At 32.3% G+C, this 25,852-nt stretch overlaps 2 protein-coding genes and 1 long non-coding RNA gene across 5 annotated transcripts; 1 reads left to right on the top strand and 2 right to left on the bottom strand.

The window, feature by feature from the left end:
- Nucleotides 1-265: 265 nt before the first annotated feature.
- Nucleotides 266-22,587, bottom strand: LOC126723534 (F-box/kelch-repeat protein At3g23880-like). 3 transcript variants are annotated; one of them, XR_007654370.1, is made up of 4 exons: nt 21,155-22,569; nt 16,094-16,286; nt 15,860-15,990; nt 15,580-15,735 (listed from the first exon to the last, which is right to left on the bottom strand). XR_007654370.1 is itself a non-coding variant. In XM_050427061.1 (4 exons), exons 1-3 carry the CDS (start codon nt 22,282-22,284, stop codon nt 15,946-15,948), a joined length of 1,368 nt encoding a protein of 455 aa, XP_050283018.1. In that variant the 5' UTR covers nt 22,285-22,568; the 3' UTR covers nt 15,580-15,735; nt 15,900-15,945. The 3 variants fall into 3 exon arrangements, 2 of the variants coding, with proteins under 2 accessions (XP_050283019.1, XP_050283018.1); XM_050427061.1 differs by having other exon boundaries at nt 15,900-15,990; nt 21,155-22,568; XM_050427062.1 differs by lacking the exons at nt 15,580-15,735; nt 15,860-15,990; nt 16,094-16,286 and adding an exon at nt 266-496 and having other exon boundaries at nt 21,155-22,587.
- On the top strand, nt 5,230-22,284 carry LOC126723536 (uncharacterized). The gene is made up of 2 exons (XR_007654372.1): nt 5,230-5,355; nt 22,150-22,284. It is a non-coding gene; the product is annotated as an uncharacterized LOC126723536 (long non-coding RNA).
- On the bottom strand, nt 5,362-10,359 carry LOC126723535 (uncharacterized). Its single transcript, XM_050427063.1, has 4 exons — nt 10,008-10,359; nt 6,828-6,872; nt 6,626-6,716; nt 5,362-5,519 (listed from the first exon to the last, which is right to left on the bottom strand). Exons 1-4 carry the CDS (start codon nt 10,220-10,222, stop codon nt 5,499-5,501), a joined length of 372 nt encoding a protein of 123 aa, XP_050283020.1. The 5' UTR covers nt 10,223-10,359; the 3' UTR covers nt 5,362-5,498.
- Nucleotides 22,588-25,852: the final 3,265 nt, after the last annotated feature.

Here is a 25,852-nt window from a genome sequence, read left to right on the forward strand (position 1 = left end):
GATATAATCTTCCCTGAATAGAGAGAAAAGAAGGGAAATTGGATGTGAATTAAAGATGAGTAATAAGCCTTTTATCCAAGTTATTGTCGATTATTATTATTTTCTTTTTACTACAAATTATCATTTCTTATATAGTACAAGTACAAATGATAATTCTCTTAAAAAGTATCATTTATTTCCTTTCACTTTTCCTCTCAACTAAACAAAGCAGAGCTATATTCATTTTTTATCATTCTACTTTTCTATTCCTTCAACTAAACACACATCAAGAAAAATACAAATACTTTCTTTCCAATAACATGATTACAACAAGTAGTTCAAATATACATGAATACAGGTTATAACAAGTTGTTAAAATACACAAGAAACAAATATGAAAATTTCCAAGTTCAGCAATAGGTTATAATCTTTTCAGATTATTATTTATTAGTTACAAAATACAAATTGCTCCACACTGAATGATTGTTGTGCTAAACCCACAACTTATATTTCTTACCTACAACACAAAGATAAAATTTATTAGTATCTTATTTATAAAAAATAATAATTTCAAACATAATTCAAAAACCACAATAACTTAGCTTCTCGTATAAATTAATTGCATATTTTATCACTATCAAACAAGTCCAACATTATTAATTGCATAATTCATTACTATCAAACAAGATATATGATATTTAACTTAAGACATAACTAAGCATATTTCTTAATGTAAAATAAATTTATTATTGTGAGACATAATTATCCATCCTTCATTTATTAAGCAAGCATATTGATTGCAAATAATTTAATACTTGGACCTATATATTGTAAGACAAATCTATTATAAGATATTCATCATTAACAATTTTAATGAAATACTAATTATCCACTATACTTATGGAAAGATACAAAAAATATGGTCACTTCTCTATAACCCCTTCCAATTGAACAATCATTTAGATGAGAAGTGGCCCAAAGTCAAACTAATCATATAGTGCATTACCTACAATAACGAACAATCAGTGTTGGTAAAAGCGAGAAGCGCACTTAAACACAAAGTGCAGATGCACACTTGATTAAAGTGAAGCAAACATTTTTAAAGAATAATTCTTAATGAAAAATACAACAAACAAATGATCAAATGATCATATAAATTGAAATAAAAAATTTCATATAACACAAAAATTGCAATCAAGTCATTTTATTTTTTTGATCAGCTAGATATGAATACTTCACTTCCATGTAATATCCTTTCTTAAATTTCTGATACCCATAATTTCCTATGACTAATGAATAATATTAGTTACTAATTTAATCATTTAATGACTATAAGTCTATAAGAATTAGTCTATTATGTTCAACATCAACCACTGAAGTAACTAAGCCATTATCACAAATACATTATATCATTTTTTTTTTTTTTTTTTTTTTTGCATGAATGAGGTAAGAATATGAGGACGTAGCAATCTGGTAATTGGTACTGAGCAAATATCTAAAAGGTAAAAAATAATAATAATAATAATAAAATAATAAAAAATAAAAAATAAAAAGAAGAAGAGGAAGAAGAATTAGAAGAAGCTAGGCAGGTTACTGTTTCAAGGAGAAAAAATCAAGAAGAAATAAAAATAACAGTAGAGAAGAACAAGGTTGTGGGTTTCAGGACAAGTTACACTCAAAATTTTTTTTTTTTTTTTGATAAGTCACACTAAAAATATGCCAAATTAATGGTTTATATCAATAATGTCAAGATCCTATAGTTTTACTCCAGTTTGGTTTTTTTTTTGCAAAATATAAAAATATAAACACCAAAAAGCACCTAAAGTGCGCTTCTTTGTATGAGCCTAGCTTTTGAGGCAAAAATGGTGGAGCCTTAGGACTTCGCGCTTTTACCAACATTGTGAACAATGTCATTATCCTTCAAAAATACTTCTATAATTCTTGACCTCATGATATTTTCCAAATGGCAAAAGGCAGCAAAAAAAAAAATTACAGAAATACAACACTCCCTCTAAAAAAAATTCAGTAGCAAATGAACTTCAAAATGAAGGATGTTAATTCTCCACTTGCCACCACAGTATAATGAACTAGTGAATTTAAATAACAGTCCCACACATAATCAGTGTCCCAACAAAATGCCAAGTAGAAAAACTGAACATAATCCGTAATTCACTACAAAAGTACTACTTGATATAAGAATAGAAAATGAAATATAGAGCTCCTAAGCAAGACAATAAACCAATCAAAGAAACTTTTGAATACACTAGATTGTAGCAAAGGAAACTAATGAGAGAAAAAGAAAAGCATACCCTTCTCCCTTTCTTTTTCTATACCTGTTTAACTTTTATAGTACACCATAAAATGGGAATACAAAATACTACTTAACCAATTAGTCACTCACGCATGAAATGGTTGAGGAGAAACTGGAACAGTGACCTTGAGAAACGAGAATCATGCATAACTATGCCAAATAAAAACCATATCCAATAAAACAAATTTATAATCCATAATATGGAAACCCATAAAATTACCAGATCCATAGATAAAACTGAGAATAAGATCAAAACCTATATCCAAACGATCAATTTTCAAAACCTATAACAGTCCATTAGTTCTAGTACAAGATTTCCCTGTCCAGAAACAAAATTAGAAAGTAATGAACAACTGAACGTATATACAACAATATCAGCTAGAGGAAGTGGGGAAAGTGTCAAATAATGTTAACTCTTAAGGATATATCATACTTTGTTGTGCATAAATTTGAAATTTGAATATTATGAATTTTAACCAAACAAAAATGCTTCTTTCAACATGTCCAAAGTTTATAATGGACCCACATTACTTGTTAAAAAGTTACATGAACTTTATCATGACATGAACATGGTGCTGGCAGCAACCACTAAAGACTCTTAAGAGGCGAGGGAAGGCTTGTTCCAACCACAAAGTATGGGTTCAGGCCAAACATTTAAATGGTTTTTTGAACCATATAACTGCAGGTAGTGTCATGATGCTTGTTATGGGTTTAGCTCAATGACATAACTTAAATATAGTATGCAAGGTCCTCTCATAATGATCATCAGGAATACCTCAAATCATAAGTCAATTTCTGATAATGTGTTCTGTATATGATTTTTTTTTTTTTTTTTGATAAAGTAATAAAAATATATAAATCAGAAAAAAGAGTCACCCAAGTATACAGGAAGTATACTGGGCATTTTGTACATGACATATTGTTTTGCATCAATGTAAATTTATCAAAGGGAAATAGTAAAACGCATTTTTAGACTGAATGCAAAACATGTCATGAATGAAACACAATATCAGAAGGCAATGACAAACATCAGAAAAATCATAGCAAGCCTAATGAAATGGAACGAGTAATACACATTTTCAGCATATAAAAAAAGATAATAACATCAATCTTTCATTAATATTTATGAAAGATTATTGCTGAAGTTGTTCGAGTGGGTTTTGTGGAAATGGAGCTTTATAATGACTACAAATTTGAGAAATCTTTAATGCTATTTATGTCACTTAAATTCCAAAAACAAAATTGGTGGTGTTAATATCAAGGATTTTCACCATATTAGCTTGGTTGGAAACGTCTATATGCTTATGGAAAGGGTGTTGGCTAATTACCTAACCAAAAAAAAAAAAAAAAAAAAAAAAAAAAAAAAAAAAGAAGGTATTGCCTAATCACTTAAATGAACCACAGGTGTCTTGTGTTAGACCCAAATGCCTTCAAAAAAGATTGAAAAATCCCTTATTTGATGTTTATTTCCAATAAATGTCTTTGAAAGCAAACTTGATGGAAGTGTTTTTAGAGTAATTTGTAGGCTGTACACTGAAATGATATGTGATTATGTTAACTAGGGCTATTTCATATATCTGTTAGACAGACTCAAATTTGGTGAAAGGAGGAAGTGGGTTTGGTTTTCTATTTGGACAATTTGGTTCTCAATCATGGTAAATAGAACCACAATTTTCTTTTCTTATAGTTCAAGAGGACTGAGACAATGAGGCCCTTTCTCCATGCTTCTTTTAATATTGGTTATGGAAGTAAATAATAGGATGTTATGCAAGGCTGTGGAGGGTGGGTACTTGGCTGCATTTCAGGTTGAAGGAGAAAGTAAAGGGTTTATGGAAAGCTCTCTTCTTTTGTTTGCTCGTGATACAAGGCTATTTGTGACGTAAATTCTGATCAACTTGGCTATATCTGATGCTTTCCTTCTCTGTTTGCAAGCAGTCTCAAAATTAGGGGTTAACCTAAGTAGAACAGAGCTTGAACCAACAGGATAAGCGGAGTGTGTAATGAAGATAGGCTTAGTTTTGGGTTTTAGGGTGGTGACTTTACCTACAGTATATTTGGGATTACTCCAGGTTTGTCCTTTACGACACAACCAGTTTGGAAAGCAATCATTGAAAAGGTAGAAAAGAAACTAGCAAGTTGGAAGAAGCAATATTTATCAAAAGGAGGAATGATCATTCTTATCAAAGTACATTTATCTAGACTACCAATGTGGGTAAATAATTTTTCCATATCAACACACAACCAAAATAAATAAATGCGAAGCTAATTCTACATCATCTATTCAGCTAAACAAAACAGTACTTATTTTTGGGCAAACCCCATATTTATTACATTTTTACAACAAACCTTGGGGTTGTCACTAGGATCACCCCAATGCAACTACCACATTCAATACAATGAGATACATTTAATCAATTAAATGTACCATGCTCAATCCAGGAAGTGTAAAACACATTTTGACGTTGAATAGGTATTAGTTGTGACAAGTTCAGCGTATAGAAAAAGATAATAACATCAGTATTTCATTTATATTCACTGTTTACAGCTTGCAAATGTTTAAGCTCATCATCAACGACAACCACAAAATTGCATTTAACAGCTCTGACCACTCTTTATAGCAAGTCAATAAGAAATTAAGATCCGAAAGCAGTATACTGAAATCTGAAAATGTTTACTTACAGCCACACAACATTTTCTAGTATATGCCAAGAATAAGATAGAGCTGAGGAAAGTAAATGCTGAAATTTTGAGTTAAATCTGGTTATACCTGTATTTCCTCTTCCTGCTCACTCTCCTTTGGAAACTGTGTCATTTGGTTTGTCAAGTAAGACTAGATTCTCCATATAATTTTCAACAGAAAAACTGAACGGCCACCCAAAAATTCCCAAATTCTTAATTTGTTTGCTCTTAGGATCATATGAAGAGATCTCACAATGAATTGCTGAATAAATTTGAACAGATGAGGAGTCATTGTTATCGTCAATTAATTTGTAGTGCTCTAAATAGGGTTTATCAACGCCATGCCTAACAATTAATTTGTTGGAGTTGGAGGAATTGTAGGAAAGGTGGGAATTGATGAAAGAAGGGGTTGTAATTAAAGAGTTCCATGATTTAGAAACGCACCTGAATTGAATTAGGGATTTGACGGGAAGTCTGTGCAGTATTTTCAGCACCACTTCATCGGGGAGATAGTCTGACATTACTAATCCTAGCCCAATTTCAAGCTTTTCTGAAATTTCCGGTTTGAAACACTTGGAAATGGCGTTAGAGATAGGCAGTGTGAGAGAAAAGAAACTGTGAGAGAAAAGAAAAGCATACCCTTCTCCCTTTCTTTTTCTATACCTGTTTAACTCTTATAGACCATAAAATGGGAATACAAAATATTACTTAACCAATTAGTCACTCACTCATGAAATGGTTGAGGAGAAACTGGAACAGTGACCTTGAGAAATGAGAATCATGCATAACTATATCAAATAAAAATCATATCCAATAAAACAAATTTACAATCCATAATATGGAAACCCATAAAATTACCAGATCCATAGATAAAACAGAGAATCGATCAAAACCTATATCCAAGCGCTCAATTTTAAAACTTGTTATTCTAGTAGATCATCCAAATTCACCCAAAATTGAAATTGAAGATGAACCCAAATGTTGTGCTTTGTGGAGCCTAGTTGTGTTTGATCCGGATTATGACCCAACCCGAAATAATGTTGTTACAGTTTTTAATGGGAGATTTTCTGAGGCTTGGTCCATAGAGCAGATATAAAAACTGTTGTTTTGAAGATTAGGGTTTTGATGTCGTTTTTTTTTAGAGAGAAAAACTATACTACCACACTTTGTATTTTTCCCTAAGAATAGTAAAATCCCTACAACTTTGTGGACGTAAGCAATTTGCCAAACCACATAAATACAGTCTTGTGTGTGATTTTTTTTTTTTTTTTGCGTATATTTTTCTCTATTTTTGCATCTCACAGGTCTGGGAATTTTGTACATATTCCCATCACCAAATTGAGGTTTTGTATCAAAAACAAGAAGCTAGACTCAAAAATAAAATTTCCAATATCTGAACAACGGATTCAAACTCAGGAAAAAAATCAATGAAAAGATCCATATAAGTTAAAAGGACCAAATAATGTTGTAGATAACCAAATATCAGAACACATTGCTCAAAATATTCACAATCAAACCCACCAAAACCCAAAATTCAAAGTCCAAATTTGAAAGCAAAACCACAATTACACCCCAAAATAATCTCAGACAACACAGAACACCAAAACGCATTTCACCCATTATTTCAAAAAACCACAAATTGTCTAAGATAATTACCTGCCAATGCCACCTGCTAAGGATGACGCCTTCCTGGCCACAACCCCAAGGGTTCACAGCACTGATTTGGTCCGATTGAAGGGACCGCGACCTTGAGAAAAAGAGAAAAAAAAAGGGCATTAGGTCAAGTGATAAAAAGGTTGTGAAAGAGAGAGTCAATTGAGAGAGAGAGAGAGAGAGAGAGAATTTGGATGATCGCTACCACAGAAAACGCTGTAAGAACCTAATTGTCCAGTGAGAATCGAACCTAATCATAAAAACTGGACAATCAAAATAATGTATAAATCAATAAACAAAATTTAGAAGAAATTCAGAATGAAATCAAAATTTAAAGAAAGAAAAGGCCAGATCAGTGAGAGTGGTGGATTGGCTTCTATATCTGTTAAAAACTAGTGCTAGGCATTCAAAATATTTTGCCAACATATAGGGTCACAAAACAGCGCCTACACAAAAACGTGGACTAAGGAATTATGTTTCGGTTGTTTTTGTTGTCATCTCACAGCTCCTCTGTGCTTCATTAAATGTTCTTTACATATGAGAGTCAATGTCATTTAACACTTATTTCCAAACTTTTAACTATCCTTATTCATAGGTTAATCCATGCCCCTCAATAACCTCAACCAAAAAATGAATGAATAATTACTGCAAGGATAAATAACCGACACATCAGATTTTTATTAACAAACCAAAATGAATGCTCCTATTAACAAGACATCTGTATGTTTAGACATAGAATCAATCACGGCAAAACAGGTTAAAGCAACCAAAGGTAACAGCAATGAAGAGTCACTTCTACTTCACCATTCACTAAAGCCGCATTTTCTTCAATTTTCAATGTGTTTGGAAATGACAATTGACATTCAGAAAATAAACGCATACTCTTCATTTATTATTATTATTATTTTTTTAAAAGCTCTTAACACATCTCAAGGCACATTAATAAGCTAGAAGTACCAATTTATGCTGGTAGGACAATGTCTTCAAAAATACTAAAATAAGGGAAAACATTCTCCATTATCTTCTGACTTGTTACAAATTTTTCTTCACTGATTGACCTAAGCTCCTACCATCAAATAAATAGAAAATATCCCTCAAATTGATTTTCTTTCCCGTGATATACATGAAACAAACAAAGCCAAAGTGCAATGACAAGCCATTAGTTCTAGTACAAGAATTCCCTGTCTAGAAACAAAATTAGAAAGTAAGAGGAAAATGATTGGCTAGAGGAAACGGAAAAACTGTCAAACTATGTTAACTCTAAGGATAAATGAATACGTTATGAATTTTAACCAAACAAAAATGATTCTGCCAACATGTCCAAAGAACATAAGAGACCCACATGACTTGATAAAAGTTACATGAACTTTATCATTATACGCCACTGGCAGAAACAACTAAAAAATAAAGACTTGTAAGAGGTAGGGAAGGCTAGTTCCAACCACAAGGTATAGGTTCAGGCCAAACATTTTGAAAAAATTTAACTATATAACTGCAGGTAGTGTCATGACATCTTGTTATGGGTTTAGAGTTGGAACTAGAGTCAATGATATAATTTAAATACAGTATTCAAGGTCCTCTCATAAACGACCATCAGGAATACCTAAAATCATAAGTCATTTTCCGATAATGTATTTTGCTTCAATGTAAAGTCATGAAACAGAAATAGTAAAACACATTTTTAGATTGAACACAAAGCAATGTCATGTACAGAACGCATTCTCAGAAGGCAATGACAGAGATATCTGAAAAATCATAGCAATACTAAAGAAATGGAAAGAGTAAAACAAATTTTCAGATTGAATATGGATTAGATTTGACAAGGTCAGCATATAGAAAAAGATTATAACATTAGTCTTTAACTAATAATTATTGTTTCCATCTTGCAAATATTTAATCCCGTCATCAACCACAACCATGAGATAGAATTTAATAATTCTCACCAATCTTGTTAGCCATTCTTTTTTTTTGATAAGTAAGAAGAAAATATTATTAAAAAGGGAAAAGCATTAAAATACAAAGGGTTCACGGTAGTGAACAAAAGACACAAACAGCCACTAAGAAAAACTAAGAAAAACTAATAGACGAAAGGAATTCCATAAGGGTAAAACAATCCGAAAAACCCCAACACCGAGACCAATCAAAGAGGGTCCGTTGGCACAAATCTACTAACTGGACCACAGATTTCCCCTTGTTCTCAAAAGAACGCCGATTCCGTTCAGTCCAAATATTCCACATTAAACAACCTGGAACTAGATTCCAAATATCGGAGCTATGCTTCCCAAGCCAATGGTACCAACAAAACAATAAGTCCGCTACTGAACCTGGCATGACCCACTCGATCCCAAACAACCGGAGCATATGAGTCCACAAAGAATGAGCTATCGGACAGAAAAGTAACAAGTGATTCACAGATTCCTCATTACAACAGCACATACAACAACGATTCACCAAAGGGCGACCACGCAGCATAAGGTTATCCAAGGTAAGGATCTGACCATGAGCTGCTGTCCACATAAAAAATGCCACCCTTTTAGGGACCTTGACTTTCCAAATGCCCTTCCAAGGGAACATGGAAGGAGTTGCATTTCGAATCTTATGATAGAAAGACCGAGTATCAAACTTCCCATTTCCATTAAGCCCCCAACGAAGCCTATCACCCCCATTCCCCCTAGGGATCCGGGTTTGGATGAAATGAAGAAGGGAATAAGAAGCCGCTAACTCCCAATCATTGAAATCCCTAAAAAAGCTTAAACTCCACACTCTGTCGTTACCACCCACTAAAGGGCTTAACACTTCAGAAACATAAGCTTCTTTATTAGCAGAACACAAATATAACTGGGGATAGAGAATCTTAAGAGAGACATCTCCAGTCCATTTGTCATGCCAAAAAAGAATACGGGAACCATCCCCTACTACAAAAGACAAATGCTTAGCAAAACTTTCCCACCCTTCACTAATACTCCGCCATAAACCACAACCATGAGCCCTTCTGCAAACTCTAGAACACCAACCCCCTTTCCCCTCCCCATATTTCATGGCTATGACCCTTCGCCATAGATTAGAGATTTCATGGCCATACCTCCAAAGCCATTTCCCTAATAGGGCCTGATTAAAATACACCAAATTCCGAATTCCCAGACCACCCAACTCACGCGGAAGGCATACCTTTTCCCAAGCCACCAAAGGATATTTGAAACACTCAACTGACGAACCCCATAAAAAATTCCTTTGAATACATCAAAAACATATTAACATCCAAATGCAGTATATTGAGGTTAGAAACTTAATGATTACTTATAGCCACAAAAAAATACCAGTATACACAAAGAATAATATAGAAGGAAAGTAAATGATAGAATTTTGAGTTGAATTATGCTTTTACCTGCATTTCCTCTTCCGTGTAACTTTCCTCTTCCGGGTCACTCCCCTTTGAGAAACTGCATCATTTGGTTTGTCAAGTAAGACAAGGTTCTCCACAAAATTATTAGCACAATAATCTATTGTTGCCCCATACATCCCCAACTTCTTAACTTCTCGATTCCTAGGGCCATATGAAGCGAACTCAACAGAAAGCGCTCTTGCTGTTGTCACTAACATATGACCACTCTTCCGGTGAAAAAAATTTGTAAACTAAAATGGATTCTGAACAGAGAACTTTGACTTCTTCAGCTCTTCAAGACACTGTCACTTTCATTTCATTCCTATATTTATGGTTCAGTTCAGCAAAAAAATAAAAATGTGAATGTGTGTGTGTGTGTGTGTGTGTGTTTTTTTTTTTTTTTTGTTGCTTCTTTTTGAATTGCTAAGTAGACAGAATGTATTTTGTCCAGTTTCCGGTCTGGTGAGCTAGTGTGTTAAAGCTAAAGCCCACTACTGTTCTTTTTTATGATTTATCCTAAAATATTTTCTTCCAAATTACAGTAAACTCATGATTATTGATATCTTTTTGTTTGGCTTCCATAATTCACCTCTACTTTTCATTAAAAATAAAATGAAAAAAATAATAAAAACAAACAAATCAAGATGGCGAAAGGAACGGAACCACTACCTAAGGTGGCGGCGGCGGCGCAAGCTTGAGGTGAAGTCGACAATGGAGTTCGGTAAACTCATGTTTCAAGAAGATGTTATATAACTAAATGAGTTTTGTTGGGGGTTTCTCAGTAAAATTACAAAAACAAAACATTTGGCACAAAAAAAAAAAATGCCAAGTTTTACAATTTTTTATTTTATTTTAGGTAACTGATAGTATAAATCATTGAACCGGGGAAAAAAAACATATTAACAAAAGAAGGGAATCAACCTTCTCTTTCCATTTTCCCAAGGCAAAAATCTAGAATAGAATATATGGGAATCATTCCATCTATTTTCCTTAGAGCATCCACATCCGGATCCTAAATCTCATCTTATTTTACCATCTCAAAAAGTTACTTTATCAATTATACCATACCATTTTACAATACACCCACCATCTCAAAATTCTATTATTTTACCATCTTATTAAAATATTATTTTTTTAATCTTTTTTTATTATTACTTTTCCAACCGTCACCTTTTTTGTTTTCAAAATCAACTATTCCTGCTTGCATTTCCAACGGACTGCCAGTTTTTTTTTCTTTTCAATTTCTTTTCAATTTCAATTTATTTCCAACTGTTTCACCAACCTACCGATTTTTTTTTCAATTTATTTCCAACTATTTCCAACTATCACCACACCACCACCACCATGCCTACCACGCCACCATGCCCACTGCCCACCAAAATCCCACCGGAACCAAAAACCCAAATTAACGAAAAAAAAAAACCACCAGATCACTGCCACATCCAACCCATCTGAGCCCAAAAGATAAAAATCAATCCATGCCTCACTGCAAAACACACACAAAACCCACACAAAACCCAGATCGGCAAAAGCACAAAACCCAGATCGGCGAAAGCACAAAACCCAGATCGGAGAAACCATTTGACCCACGGCGCCACTAGATCAACACCGCCACCAACGCCGCCAACATCACACCACATCTAGCCCATCATCAGCGATCTTGAGCGACCCATCATCGGCGACATTGGCAACCCACCAATCTCCACCGATCCAAACCCACGCCACCACCTGACCCATGATTCACCGACACACCGATCCACCGATCTCCATGCTGTGACCACGAACCAAACCCAGCTATAGTGCAAGCCTTGAACGAGAAAGAGAGATGTGAGATGAGAGAAAGAGCGAGGAAGGAATCCATAACAAACCCATTGGAATCCATAGCAAACTGATCCGAGATTTTTTTTTTTTTTGATGGAAACAAACTGATCTGAGATAGAGAGGAAGGAAGTATTGAAATTGTATGGGTTTCGGGTTTGAAGAGGAGAGAGCAGAACGAGAGGATGAAGAGAGAGAAAAGAAAGAGAAATAATGAGAATAGGAGAGAGAAATTCCCGGGTTAAAAAGTATTAAAAAATACTTTTTTTATACCATTCAGCTACAGTACCATCTTACATTTAAGATGGTACTGTAGCTATATGTCAAAATTTTTTTAGCATTTTAGCATATGGCCTTCCCGTTGTTGGTGTTTTTTGGGCTTGTATGCCAAATGTGCCTTACATTTGGCATATAACAAGCCCAATGCGGATGCTCTTACCTGTTGTCGATTATCCTATTTAAGAGAGAAATTTTTGACAATATTTTTCTCAACCTTTTGAGTAAATTACCAAAGATAAAACATAAAAACATATGGTCACTCTAAACATGGTGGATACAGAAAATTTCTTCAAGGACAAGCTAGTAATATGTTTATAAAATAATTTAACATATGTTATTTTTGGGGAAAATTACACTTTAATATTACACTTTACACCCTAAATTTTTTAAATAGACGCTTTGCAACATAAATTATGCCTCTTATTACACTTTGCACACCAATGTTAAGTTTGCTGTTAATTTGAATGGACATTCAAAATTTAGGATGCAAAGTATGATAAGAAATATAGTTGGGGCTTGTAAAGTGTAATTTTTGCTTTGTTTTTATGGAATTGAAAAGATGAGCAATTAGCTCTTTTCACATGGTGTTATACTTTTCCATCTAACTTAACAACAAACTTAATGTCGGAGAGTAAAGTGTAACAAAGATCATAATTTAAAGTGCAAAACATGCATTCAAAAAGTTTATGGTTCAAAGTGTAATTAGGGCTATAGTTAAAGTGGTAAAATATAATTTCCTTTTTTAAAACTTAATAAAGTATTTACGTCAAATATATATATATATATATATATTAAAAGATGGGTTCAAGTTACATCTGGTGTAATTCTTATAGAGCTATACCTTTTCTGTATCGTAGATTTCTAATAAATCCAACGATTGAAAAAATAGCATTAAATGACTATTTCTTTCCACTTATTTACCTAATTAATAATAGTTTTTCTCTATCCTCATTTATTACTTTCCATAGATCACATTGGATTTTGTTTAATGGTGTCCCTTGCTTCCTAAAATTTCTGTTGTTAGACAATGTTTCTTCTATGATGGAAAATGCAGGTCAATGGAAAAGGTTTTCTGTGTTCAACCAAAAATAAGTTTAATACAGTAAAATGAAAACGTTTTTTTAGAATGTCACATATTCAACTAATCATCACTTAAAAACTCTCTTGTTGCATCATATAAGTTGTCAAAATCCCTTAGATATTAGATATGACAAAGTGACCACCAACCTTAGATATTGGATTTTGTTTAATGGTGTCCCTTTCTTCCTAAAATTTCCGTTGTTAGGCAATGCTCCTTATTCTTTGTTAGACTTGTTTTGTGTCTCAAATGGTTTTGAGGTTTCAATTTTCCTAATCTCCTAATTCACACTCTCTTAAAAAAAAAATAGAAAACTTTATGGATAGAGGTGACAGCCATAGAGACAAAGCAAGACCTCATACAAAACATAACTCAAACATCATACTTATATTTCTACTTCAAAACTAATTAACCAAGTCTCCTAAACGGGGAAAAAATATCTCAAAATTAAAGCTTAAAAAACCTCATGGGATTTATTTTCTTGCAAAGTGTTGGTAAAGCCTCTTAATTTGGTAATTTTTTTTAATTCATAAAAAAATCATTTTGTTTTATCTTTTCTTCCTCTACTCAGATCACGGGGAGAGAAAGAAGCAGAGAATTTTGTTTTTTATTGGGTAAGCAAGAGAGATAAAATAGGTGAGAGAAAGAAGAAGAGAATTTCTTTTTATATTGGGTACTAAAGAGAGAGAAAAAAGGATACAATTAATTTGTCATAAATAAGGAAGAGAAACAAAGTTATCATTTAATGCTATTTTTCCAACCCTTGGATCTATTAGAAATCTACGGTACAAAAAGGTGTAACTTCATAAAAGTTACACCAGGTGTAACTTGAACCCATCTCATATATTAATATAACATTAATAAAAATTAAAGGATTCTTAACTCTTAAGTCCTAACCATGAAATCCACAATTATGGTTTTTTCTAAAAAGAAAAAATAAATAAAGTCTGTATCTCTAATTTTTTTTAAACATTAAAAAATACAAGTTTATATTAAAAATATTTTCTTATATATTTCTTGGATGTCTCATAAATTTTTTTGGTTCAATGAGCTATTATGGCATAGGAGTAATTACTAATTAGAGGAAAAAAAAGTGCTTTCATAATTTATAAAATTTTCCATTTGTATGAAATACATTAAATACTGTTCTCAAAAAAAAAAAAAAAAAACATTAAATGCACTTTAGGGGAATGAGTAATGTATGGTATAAAAGTAATTTTAGGAAACAAAAATGATGTATTAGTCATAACTAGTAGGCCATTATTTAAATTTTTATATTTTTACCAAAAATAGAAGAAAGAAGGGGAATTTTTGGAAAGTCAAGAGAGCTATGATCTGTCCTAGCGCCCCCCCCCCCCCCCCCCCCTTCTCTCTGTCCCCAAATGTATTTAGAGAGAAGAAAGACAAGTGGTTTGGAGATGGTAATATATATATATATATATATATATATAATACACTCTCGATATAAGAGAGGGTAGGACAAGGTGAGATAAGTAAAACCTATCTTTTTGCGTCACCTCTTCAAAAGGAGGAAAATCTGCATAGGTAAGACGATTACACAATTTGGGACATTTTTTCCATCCCACCCAAATCACAAAGAGATGAGAGAAAAAGTGGATGTAAATTTAAAATGACTTATGCCATTTACTCAAGTCAATGTTAGCAATTTTTTTTTTTCACTGCAATTTATCATCTATATATGTAATCATTTATTAAATGCAAAATTTAGAGAAAGTTCAATTAGAATTTAAAATTAGAATCTAATTTTGCATCATGTGTCTAAATTTATGTGGGAGCCACACCATAACTATCCATTTAAGTTTTTTTTTTTTAATTTTTGTGCCAAGGGAGTTAATGGGTGCAAAATGCTAAAAATCTAATATTAATGAACTAAAAAAAAAAAAAACCAATCACATATACTCAATAAAAATTATCATACAACAAAAATCATCACACATATATCTTATTAAAAATTAGAAAAAAAAGAAAAAAAAAGATCATAAGTAGTATTAAATTTAGGTAAGAATTTTAATATATGACTAATTACGTTTACTTTTTAAAAAAATAATTTGACTAATTATTAATATTTTATTGATAAAAATTGTGTTTAATTTTAAATTTATCTATACGTATACATGTATTACAACTACTTACATGCTTTTTTTTTCTTTTGTAATTTGACTAAAATTTATAATTTTATAATAAAAATTGTCTTTAATTTTAAATACATCCATATATTTGCATGAGTTGCATACTAGTTTATTATATAATAATAGGAGCATCACAATAATTCTCAACAAATTATTAGTTATTTCCTTTAATTTTTTGTCCAAGTAACGCAATTGCAAATACTAAACAATAATCAAACAATTAAACTTAAAACACACGATGCTCCAAATATTAAAGCTAATAAATACTCATGTATAAATTAACATATTTGTTCCAAAAATAACATGATTACAACAAGTTGTTAGAATACACGACTAGAATTATGAAGTTCCGAAGTTCAACATAAATTTCTCCACAATGAGTGATTGTTCAACTTATATTTCTCATCTGCAACACAAATAAAAACATGTATTAATGGTTTTATTTATAAAAATAATAATTCCAAAACACAATTCAAACACCACAAATAATAAGAAAGTTTCTCATATAAATTATTTGCATATTTTATTACCATCAAACAAGTCCAACATTTTCCAAGTAATGAACATTACCACGAGTTGGCAATTCTTGGCAAATAGAAGAGGATTTTTGTCCAAGTTACGGCGAACCCACATTTCCAACACTGCTAATCATGTTTTTAACCTAAAATGACCAATAAAAAAATAACTCCATGACTTAAACATTATGAAGAAACGTAAGAATAAAGGATAATGATATATGTTTATAAGCACAATGTAGTTATAACCTGGTTACTCAATTGTTGAACAAACCGTAATGCCTGTGATTTTAAAGCCGCCCTTTCTGACTTTAGAGTGGAAATTTCCATCACTTTCGCTTTTAAAATGGCTATATCATGCTCTAGATGTAACATTTTCTTTTCGAGCTCATGGCTTGTTTCTTTATCTCGTCTCTCTTCCTCTGATACCACATTTATTAAACTATGCCAAGACAAATGAATTGTAAGAAATATGATATTTCAATCAAGACAATAATAACTAAGCATATTAATTTAATGTAAGAAAAATTCATTATTGTTAGACAGAATTATTCATCCTTCATTTATTAAGCAAACATATTTATAGCAAAACATATAATAAAAGGATATATTTATTGTAAAAACAAATTCATTATAAGATATGCATAATTACCAATTTTGATAAAATACTAATTATCCACTATACTAATTGTAAGACCCTCAAAAAAAAAAGGCCACTTCTCTATTACCCCCTTTAAATTTATCAACCATTTAGATGATGAGTGGCCAAAAGTCAAACTAATAATCAGTTGCATTATCTACATTTAGAATGTGAACGATGTCATTAACCTTCTAACATCATTTTATAATTCTTAACATTACAATATTTTCCAAAAGCCAAAAGATAGCCAAAAAAGTACAGCAATATCACATTCCCTATAAAAAATTCAGCAGCAAATGAACTTCAAATGAAGGATGTTAATTCTCCACTTGCCACTACAGTATAATGAACATATGAACTTAAATAACAATCCCCACACATAATCAGTAACCCAACAAAATGCCAAGAAGAAAAGCTGTACTTAACCTGTGATCCATCACAAAATGCCAAGTAGTCAAGTACCACTTAATATAAGAATAGAAATGAAATATAGAAGAATCTAAAGCTCCTAAGTAACAAAACAGAATAATCAAAGAGAGTTTCAAATACACAATATTTTAGCAAAAGTAAAAACAGAGAGAAAAGGAAAAGCATACCCTTCTCCCTTTCTTTCTCTATACCAGTTTAATTCTTACTGTACACCATAAAATGGGAATACAAAATATTACGTAACCAATTATCAATCACATGATTCACTCCTAAAATGGTGGAGCCGACAGCAAACTTGAGAAAAAGAAAATCATGCAAAACCGTATCAAATAAAAACCATATCCAATAAGGCAATTTGTAATCCACAACCATAAACCATATCCAATAAGGCAATTTATAATCCACATTATAAATAAATAAATAACCGATAAAATCACCCCATCCATTGATAAAACCAAGCATGCAATCAAAACCCATATCCAAAAGCTCAAATTTGAAACTTGTTATCCTAATAGATCATCTAAATTAACCCAAAATTGCAATTGAAGAACCCAAATTGAAGTTTTGTATCCAAAACAAAAGGCTAGAACCAATAATAAATTTACCAATATCTAAATAGTGGATTCCAACTCAGAAAACATCAATGAATGGGATTCATATTTATTATTTAAAAGGACCAAATAATGTTATAGATAACTAAATATTGGCTCACATTGCTAAAAACATCCATAATCATTATTAAAACCTACAAGACTCTGACACCCAAACCCCCATATCTGAATGGCTTACAAACTGTCTTCCAGTTTTTGATTATTCAACTGGTACAAGTGGAAGGGGGAATTTGAACCATGGTTCTCCTCATAAAAGTGACAAGGCAATGCCACTGAGCTACAAGGCTCTTGGCCACAAACTGTCTTCCAGTTGAACAAATGAAATTTGACACCATCTCCTAACCCAACCCACAAATAATCCCATTTTAATTTCTCGAGAGGATGAGAAACACTTAACAGAATGGGGAATATAGATAGGTAAACCAGATAGTGTGCTCTTTATCAAGGTGATTCTGCCTCCTTTCGATAAATAGAAATTTTCCCACCCTGCTTACCTTCTCCCACAAAATTGGATATGGGACTAAGGTTTTTATTGTTATTGGTGTTGTTGAAATCATATAAAAATAAAATAAAACTACATCATTTTAGTGTCACTAATGGCATAATCTCAAACAGCAACGGACATAAGGGCCAAATTAATTGTGATTGCAAACTTAGAAGTATGAAATTGAAATTAAAATAAAAAATTCAGAGATCAAAATAACAATTGACCCAAACTTAGAAGGTGTAATTTGAACTTTAACCTAAATAATAATAATAAATACCTTTATTCTTTTCATATGAGAGCTAATGTCATTCACATCAATAACAATTACTTCCAAATTTGCAACTATCCTTATCCAAAGGTTTATTCACGCCCCTTAATAACCTCAATCCAGAAAAAAGTGAGCAGCACCAAAAACAAAAATAATTAAAGGGACATAACGACATATAACCAATCAGGTTTTTATAACCAGAACAAATGCTCTTATTAACAAGACATTTTAATAAGGGAAACCATTCTCCATTATTTTCTGACATTTTATAGCTTTTATGTTACACAATTGACCTAAGTTCCTACCATCAAATGAATAGAAAAAAATCTCAAATTCATTTTCTTTCCCTTGATTATACATGAAACAAGCAAAGCCAAAGTGCAATAACAGTCCATTAGTTCTAGTACAAGAATTCCCTGTCCAGAAACAAAATTAGAAAGTAATGAACAATTGAACGTATATACAACAATATCAGCTAGAGGAAGCAGAGAAAGTGTCAAACATTGTTAACTCTTAAGGATATATCATACTTTGTTGTACATACATTTGAAATTAGTATATTATGAATTTTAACCAAACAAAAATGCTTCTTTCAACATGTCCAAAGTTTATAAGGGACCAACGTCACTTGTTAAAAAGTTATGTGAACTTTATCATGACACAAACACGGTGCTGGCAGCAACCACTAAAGACTCATAAAAGGCGAGGGAAGGCTAGTTCCAACCACAAAGTATGGGTTCAGGCCAAACATTTAAATGTTCTTTTTTAACCACATAACTGCAGGTAATGTCATGACGCTTGTTATGGGATTATCTCAATGATATAACTTAAATATAGTATGCAAGGTCCTCTCATAATGACCATTAGGAATACCTCAAATCATATGTCAATTTCTGATACTGTGTTCTGTATATTATTATTATTTTTTTTTTTTGATAAAGTAATAAAAATAAATAAATCAGAAAAAAGAGTCATCCAAGTATACAGGAAGTATACTGGGCATTTTGTACATGACATATTGTTTTGCATCAATGTAAATTCATTAAACAGAAATAGTAAAACACATTTTTAGATTGAATGCAAAACAACATGTCATGAATGAAACACAGTATCAAAAGGCAATGACAGACATGTCAGAAAAATCATAGCAAGCCTAATGAAATGGAATGGGTAAAACACATTTTCAGCATATAAAAATATAATAACATCAATCTTTCATTAATATTTATGAAAGATTATTGCTGAAGTGGTTTGAGTGGGTTTTGTGGAAATAAAGCTCTATAATGACTACAAGTTTGAGAAATTTTTAATGTTATATATGTCACTTAAATTCCAAAAACAAAATTTGTGGTGTCAATATCAAGGATTTTCACCATATTAGCTTGGTTGGAAATGTCTATATGCTTATGGCAAAGGTGTTGGCTAATCTCTTTACCAAATCCAAAAACAAAAAAAAACAAAAAAGGTGTTGGCTAATCACTTAAATGAACAATAGGTGTCTTGTGTTAAACCCAAATGCTTTCAATAAGGTGTCTTGAAAAATCCCTTATTTGATGTTTATTTCCAATAAATGTCTTTGAAAGCAAACTTGATGGCAGTGTTTTTAGAGTAATTTGTAGGCTGTACACTGAAATGAGATGTGATTATGTTAACTAGGGCTATTTCATATATCTGTTAGACAGTCTCAAATTTGGTGAAAGTAGGAAGTGGGTTTGGATTTCTATTTGGACAATTCGGTTCTCAATCATGGTAAATAGAACCACAATTTTCTTTTCTAATAGTTCAAGAGGACTGAGACAATGAGGCCCTTTCTCCATGCCTCTTTTAAGTTTGGTTATGGAAGTCAATAATATGATGTTACGCAAGGCTGTGGAGGGTGGGAACTTGGCTGCATTTCAAGTTGAAGGAGAAAGTGAAGGGTTTATGGAAAGCTCTTCTCTTTTGTTTGCTCATGATACAATGCTATTTGTGATGTAAATTCTGATCAACTTGGCTATATCTGATGTTTTCCTTCTCTGTTTGGAAGCAGTCTAAAAATTAAAGGTTAACCTAAGTAGAACAGAGCTTGAACCAACAGGATAAGCAGAGTGTGTAATGAAGCTAGGCTTAGTGTTGGGTTTTAGGGTGGTGACTCTACCTACAGTATATTTGGCATTACTCCAGGTTTGTCCCTTACGACACAATCAGTTTGGAAAGCAATCATTGAAAAGGTAGAAAAGAAACCAGCAAGTTGGAATAAGCAATATTTATTAAAAGGAGGAATGATCATTCTTATCAAAGTACATTTATCTAGACTACCAATGTGGGTAAATAATTTTTTCCATATCAACACACAACCAGAATAAATAAATGCAGTGCTGAAGCTAATTCTACATCATCTATTCAGCTAAACAAAACAGTACTTATTTTTGGGCAAACCCCATATTTATTACATTTTTACAAGTAACCTTGGGGTTGTCACTAGGATTACCCCAATGCAACTACCACACTCAATACAATGTGATACATTTAATCAATTAAATGTACCATGCTCAATACAGGAAGTGTAAAACACATTTTGATGTTGAATATGTATTAGTTGTGACAAGTTCAGCGTATAGAAAAAGATAATAACATCAGTATTTCATTTATATTTACTGTTTACCATTTACAGCTTGCAAATGTTTAAGCTCATCATCAACGACAACCACAAAATTGCATTTAACAGCTCTGACCACTCTTTATAGCAAGTCAATAAGAAATTAAGATCCGAAAGCAGTATTGAAATCTGAAAATGTTTACTTACAGCCACACAACATTTTCTAGTATATGCCAAGAATAAAAGATAAAGCTGAGGAAAGTAAATGCTGAAATTTTTAGTTAAATCTGGTTATACCTGTATTTCCTCTTCCTGCTCACTCTCCTTTGGAAACTGTCATTTGGTTTGTCAAGTAAGACTAGATTCTCCATATAATTTTCAACACAAAAACTGAATGGCCTCCCAAAAATTCCCAAATTCTTACTTTGTTTGCTCTTAGGATCATATGAAGAGATCTCACAAAGAATTAGTACTGGTAGTTCTGTCTCCACTAATATATTACCATTCTTCTGGAGACCTAATAACTGTCCTTCTTCGAGATCAACAGTGAGCTGTTTAGTCCAAGAATCAACAACACCATACTCTTTCATCACCCAAATGGAACAGCACTGCTTGGTGTCCTTAAGACTATCATGACATAAAAGAGAAAGCGATCCCCCAATTACTGAGGTAAGAACATAATCAACTGGACGGAATGCACCATTTGGCACAGGTATGATGCGAAAAACCTCATCACCCAAGTCAAATGACAAAACTAATGGACAAAAGTTATCATCCCTATCTATCCCTACAAAATGGACAGCCCCATTTAAAGAAGCTGATGGTTGCCCCCCATCATTAAACATAAACCCGGGTGAAAAAGAGTTGCCAGCACTTGTTATTCTCCAAGAGCCCTCGTTAAGAGAGTAAACCTCAACCACAGGTATTGTAGTTCCATCTTGAAATACAATCCTCACCACCTTATAATCATTAGTCCGTGGATCAAACCCGAATGCCGAACGACACTTAACGCGGCCGTGCGTCTTGACAGTAATGCAAGGGTTTGGAAGGGTTATAAATTTTCTAATAGAGGGATTCCAAAGAACATAGCGCTCTATTTCAGAAAGACAGAGCAATCCATTCACGGAACCGATTAACATAAAACGACTACTCGCTAGTGGGAAATCAATTTGTTGAATTTGAACAGATGAGGAGTCATTGTTATCGTCAATTAATTTGTAGTGCTCTAAATAGGGTTTACCAACGCCGTGCCTAACAATTAATTTGTCGGAGTTGGAGGAATTGTAGGAAAGGTGGGAATTGATGAAAGAAGGGGTTGTAATTAAAGAGTTCCATGATTTAGAAACGCACCTGAATCGAATTAGGGACTTGACGGGAAGTCTGTGCAGTATTTTCAGCACCACTTCGTCGGGGAGATAGTCTGACATTACTAATCCTAGCCCAATTTCAAGCTTTTCTGAAATTTCCGGTTTGAAACACTTGGAAATGGCGTAAGAGATAGGCAGTGTTGTTTTTTTTTTTTTTTTTTTTTTCGCTGAATAAATATTTTATTTATGACTAACAGAGTACAAAAGACGAAGGGCCTGAAAGCATCTGTCTCCACAGCCTCAGAAACTAGGAAAGGGACCTTAGAGATGAGAATTGACCCTACCCAATTAACGAAAGCCGTCCATTGGGCTAAAAGATAGGCTAGAACATTGTCCTCTCTGTACACAAAAGAAAATACAATAGCATCAAAACACTTTACAAAATATAAAATATCTGTAACCACCTCTACAATACTCCAGTGAGGTCTCTTTCCTGCATTACTTATCTATCACATTCCAAGCATCACCTTCCACTATGATTTTAGAAATCCATTTTCAATGGCTCTCTTAATGGCACAAAATGCTACCTTAGCTTCACCCACAAGAGGACTACCTGGTTCAATTTGTTCTGCCCAAGCAAACAACAATTCTCCTTTATCATCCCTGCCCACTATAGCTAGAGAAGTTTTTTCTTCTCTTACAGTTACATCAAAATTTAATTTAACCCACCCATATGGACGAGGCTTCCATATCGCTTTCCTTATAGGACTGTGAAGATTGTCTTTCCAAGCTTGTTTATGTTCTTCATATTATCTCAAAATTTGCCTAGAAAGCTCCAAAGGATTGGAACTCTTTCCTTCAAACCTGGTTTTGTTTCTTGTCATCCAAATTTGGTCTAGGACTATTAGAGCATATAGCTGAAAATACTTTACATTACAATCATCTAAACCAAGCAGACCTTTAGGATTTAGAATTATCTTTATCTAGACAAAGATGGAAATGTTACCCATATTTTGAAGATTGAGAGGCCATGGAGCAAGGAGCCAGATTTGGGATGCCCAGTCACATTGAAGGAATATGTGATCAAGAGTTTCCGGGGCATTTTTGCACAAACAACAATCAATAGAGGGAATGGAGAACCTGTTGTCTATAACTACACAAGTTGGAAGAACTCTCAAGCTATTTTCCCCAACAAATGTTTGAGTCTTGCATTTGCTTTGAGCTTCCAAATATCTTTCCAGTCTTTACTACTTAGATGTTGATGGGGGACTTGAGCTACTGATCTTAGAATATTGTAGGCTGATTTAACTATAAATTCCCCTGATGGAGAGAGGCACCAAAATATTTGATCTTGGGAGGCTTGGTGTGATAGGCAGTGTTAAACTTTGTTTTTTTGCAATTGTTAATATATTCTATTGTGATTAGAACAATATTACTTTCACCTTGGTCCAATACTGGCATCATTTTTTTATTTTGTACAAATTACAACATGTCTTTTTGTTGTGTCCATGCACTTATTGTTTCAAGAATTTTGTAATTTATTACTTTTATAATTATAATTATAAATTTATAAAAATAATAATATTTTGAAGAGTCTTGTAATTCAATTAAAACTATATATATATATACACACATAATCTATTTGTCTAAAGTTGTCCTTAAATTTGGTAGCCATATATACACCCAAGTTATTGTCGATTATTATTATTTTCTTTTTACTACAAATTATCATTTCTTATATGGTACAAGTATAAATAGTAATTCTCTTAGAAAGTATTATTTATTTCCTTTCACTTTTCCTCTCAACTAAACAAAGCAAAGCTATATTCATTTTTTACCATGTTACTTTTTTATCCGTTCAACAAAACACACATCAAGAAAAATACAAATATTTTCTTTCCAATAACATGATTACAGCAAGTTGTTCAAATACACATGAATACAAATGATAACATGATTACAACAGATTTTTTTATTTTTTATTTTTAGTACAACAAGTTGTTAAAATACACATGAAGCAAATATGAAAATTTCCAAGTTCAGCAATAATTTATAATCTTTTCAGATTATTATTTATTAGTTACAAAATATAAATTGCTCCACACTGAATGATTGTTCTGCTAAACCCACAACTTATATTTCTTACCTACAACACAAAGATAAAATTTCTTAGTACCTTATTTATAAAAAATAATAATTTCAAACATAATTCAAAAACCACAATAGCTTAGCTTCTCATATAAATTAATTGCATATTTTATCATTATCAAACAAGTCCAACATTATTAATAGCATAATTTATTACTAGCAAACAAGATATATGATATTTAACTCAAGACATAACTAAGCATATTTATTAATGTAAAATAAATTTATTATTGTGAGACATAATTATCCATCCTTCATTCATTAAGCAAGCATATTTATTGCAAAAAATTTTATACTTGGACATATATATTGTAAGACAAATTTATTATAAGATATTCATTATTAATAATTTTAATGAAATACTAATTATCCGCTATACTAATAGTAAGATACTAAAAATATGGTCACTTCTCTATAACCCCTTCCAATTGAACAATCATTTAGATGAGACGTGGCCCAAAGTCAAACTAATCATGTGCATTACCTACAATAATGAACAATCAGTGTTGGTAAAAGCGAGGAGCACACTTAAACGCAAAGACCTTTTGGAGCCTAGGCGCAAAGCGCAAATGCACGCTTGATTAAAGTGAAGCAAACATTTTTAAAGAATAATTCTTAATGAGAAGTGAAACAATCAAATTATCATATAAATTGAAATAAAAAATTTCATATAACACAAAAATTGCAATCAAGTCATTTTATTTTTTTGATCAGCTGTATATGAATACTCCACTTCCATGTAATATCCTTTCTTAAATCTCCGATACCCATAATTTCCTTTGACTAATGAATACTATTAGTTAATAATTTAATCACTTAATGACTATAAGTCTATAAGAATTAGTCTATTACGTTCAACATCAACCACTGAAATAACTAAGCCATTACCACAAATATATTATATCATACTTTTTATTTTTTGCATGAATGAGGTAAGAATATGAGGATGTAGCAATATGGTAATTGGTACTAAGCAAATATCCAGAAGGGGGGAAAAAAAGAATTAGAAGAAGAAGCTAGGCAGGTTACTATTTCAAGGAGAAAAAATAAAAATAACAGTAGAGAAGAACGAGGTTGTGGGTTTCAGGACAAGTTACACTCAAATTTTTTTTTTTTTTTTTTGATAAGTTACACTAAAAATATGCCAAATTAATGGTTTATATCAATAATGTCAAGATCCTATAGTTTTACTCCAGTTTTGGTTTAGTTTTTTGAAAAATATAAATAAATAAACACTGAAAAGCACCTAAAGTGCGCTTCTTTGAATAAGCCTAGCTTTTGAGGCAAAAAACGGAGGAGCCTTAGGACTTCAAGCTTTGAGTTTTAGCGTGCTTTTACCAACATTGTGAACAATGTCATTATCCTTCAAAAATCCTTCTATAATTCTTGACCTCATGATGTTTTCCAAATGGCAAAAGGCAGCAAATTTTTTTTTAAAGGATTACTAAACTCCCTCTAAAAAATTTCATTAGCGAATGAACTTCAAAATGAAGGATGTTAATTCTCCACTTGCCACCACTAGTGAATTTAAATAACAATC

This window comes from Quercus robur, chromosome 4, assembly GCF_932294415.1.
Source record: "Quercus robur chromosome 4, dhQueRobu3.1, whole genome shotgun sequence".
Lineage (NCBI taxonomy): Eukaryota > Viridiplantae > Streptophyta > Magnoliopsida > Fagales > Fagaceae > Quercus > Quercus robur.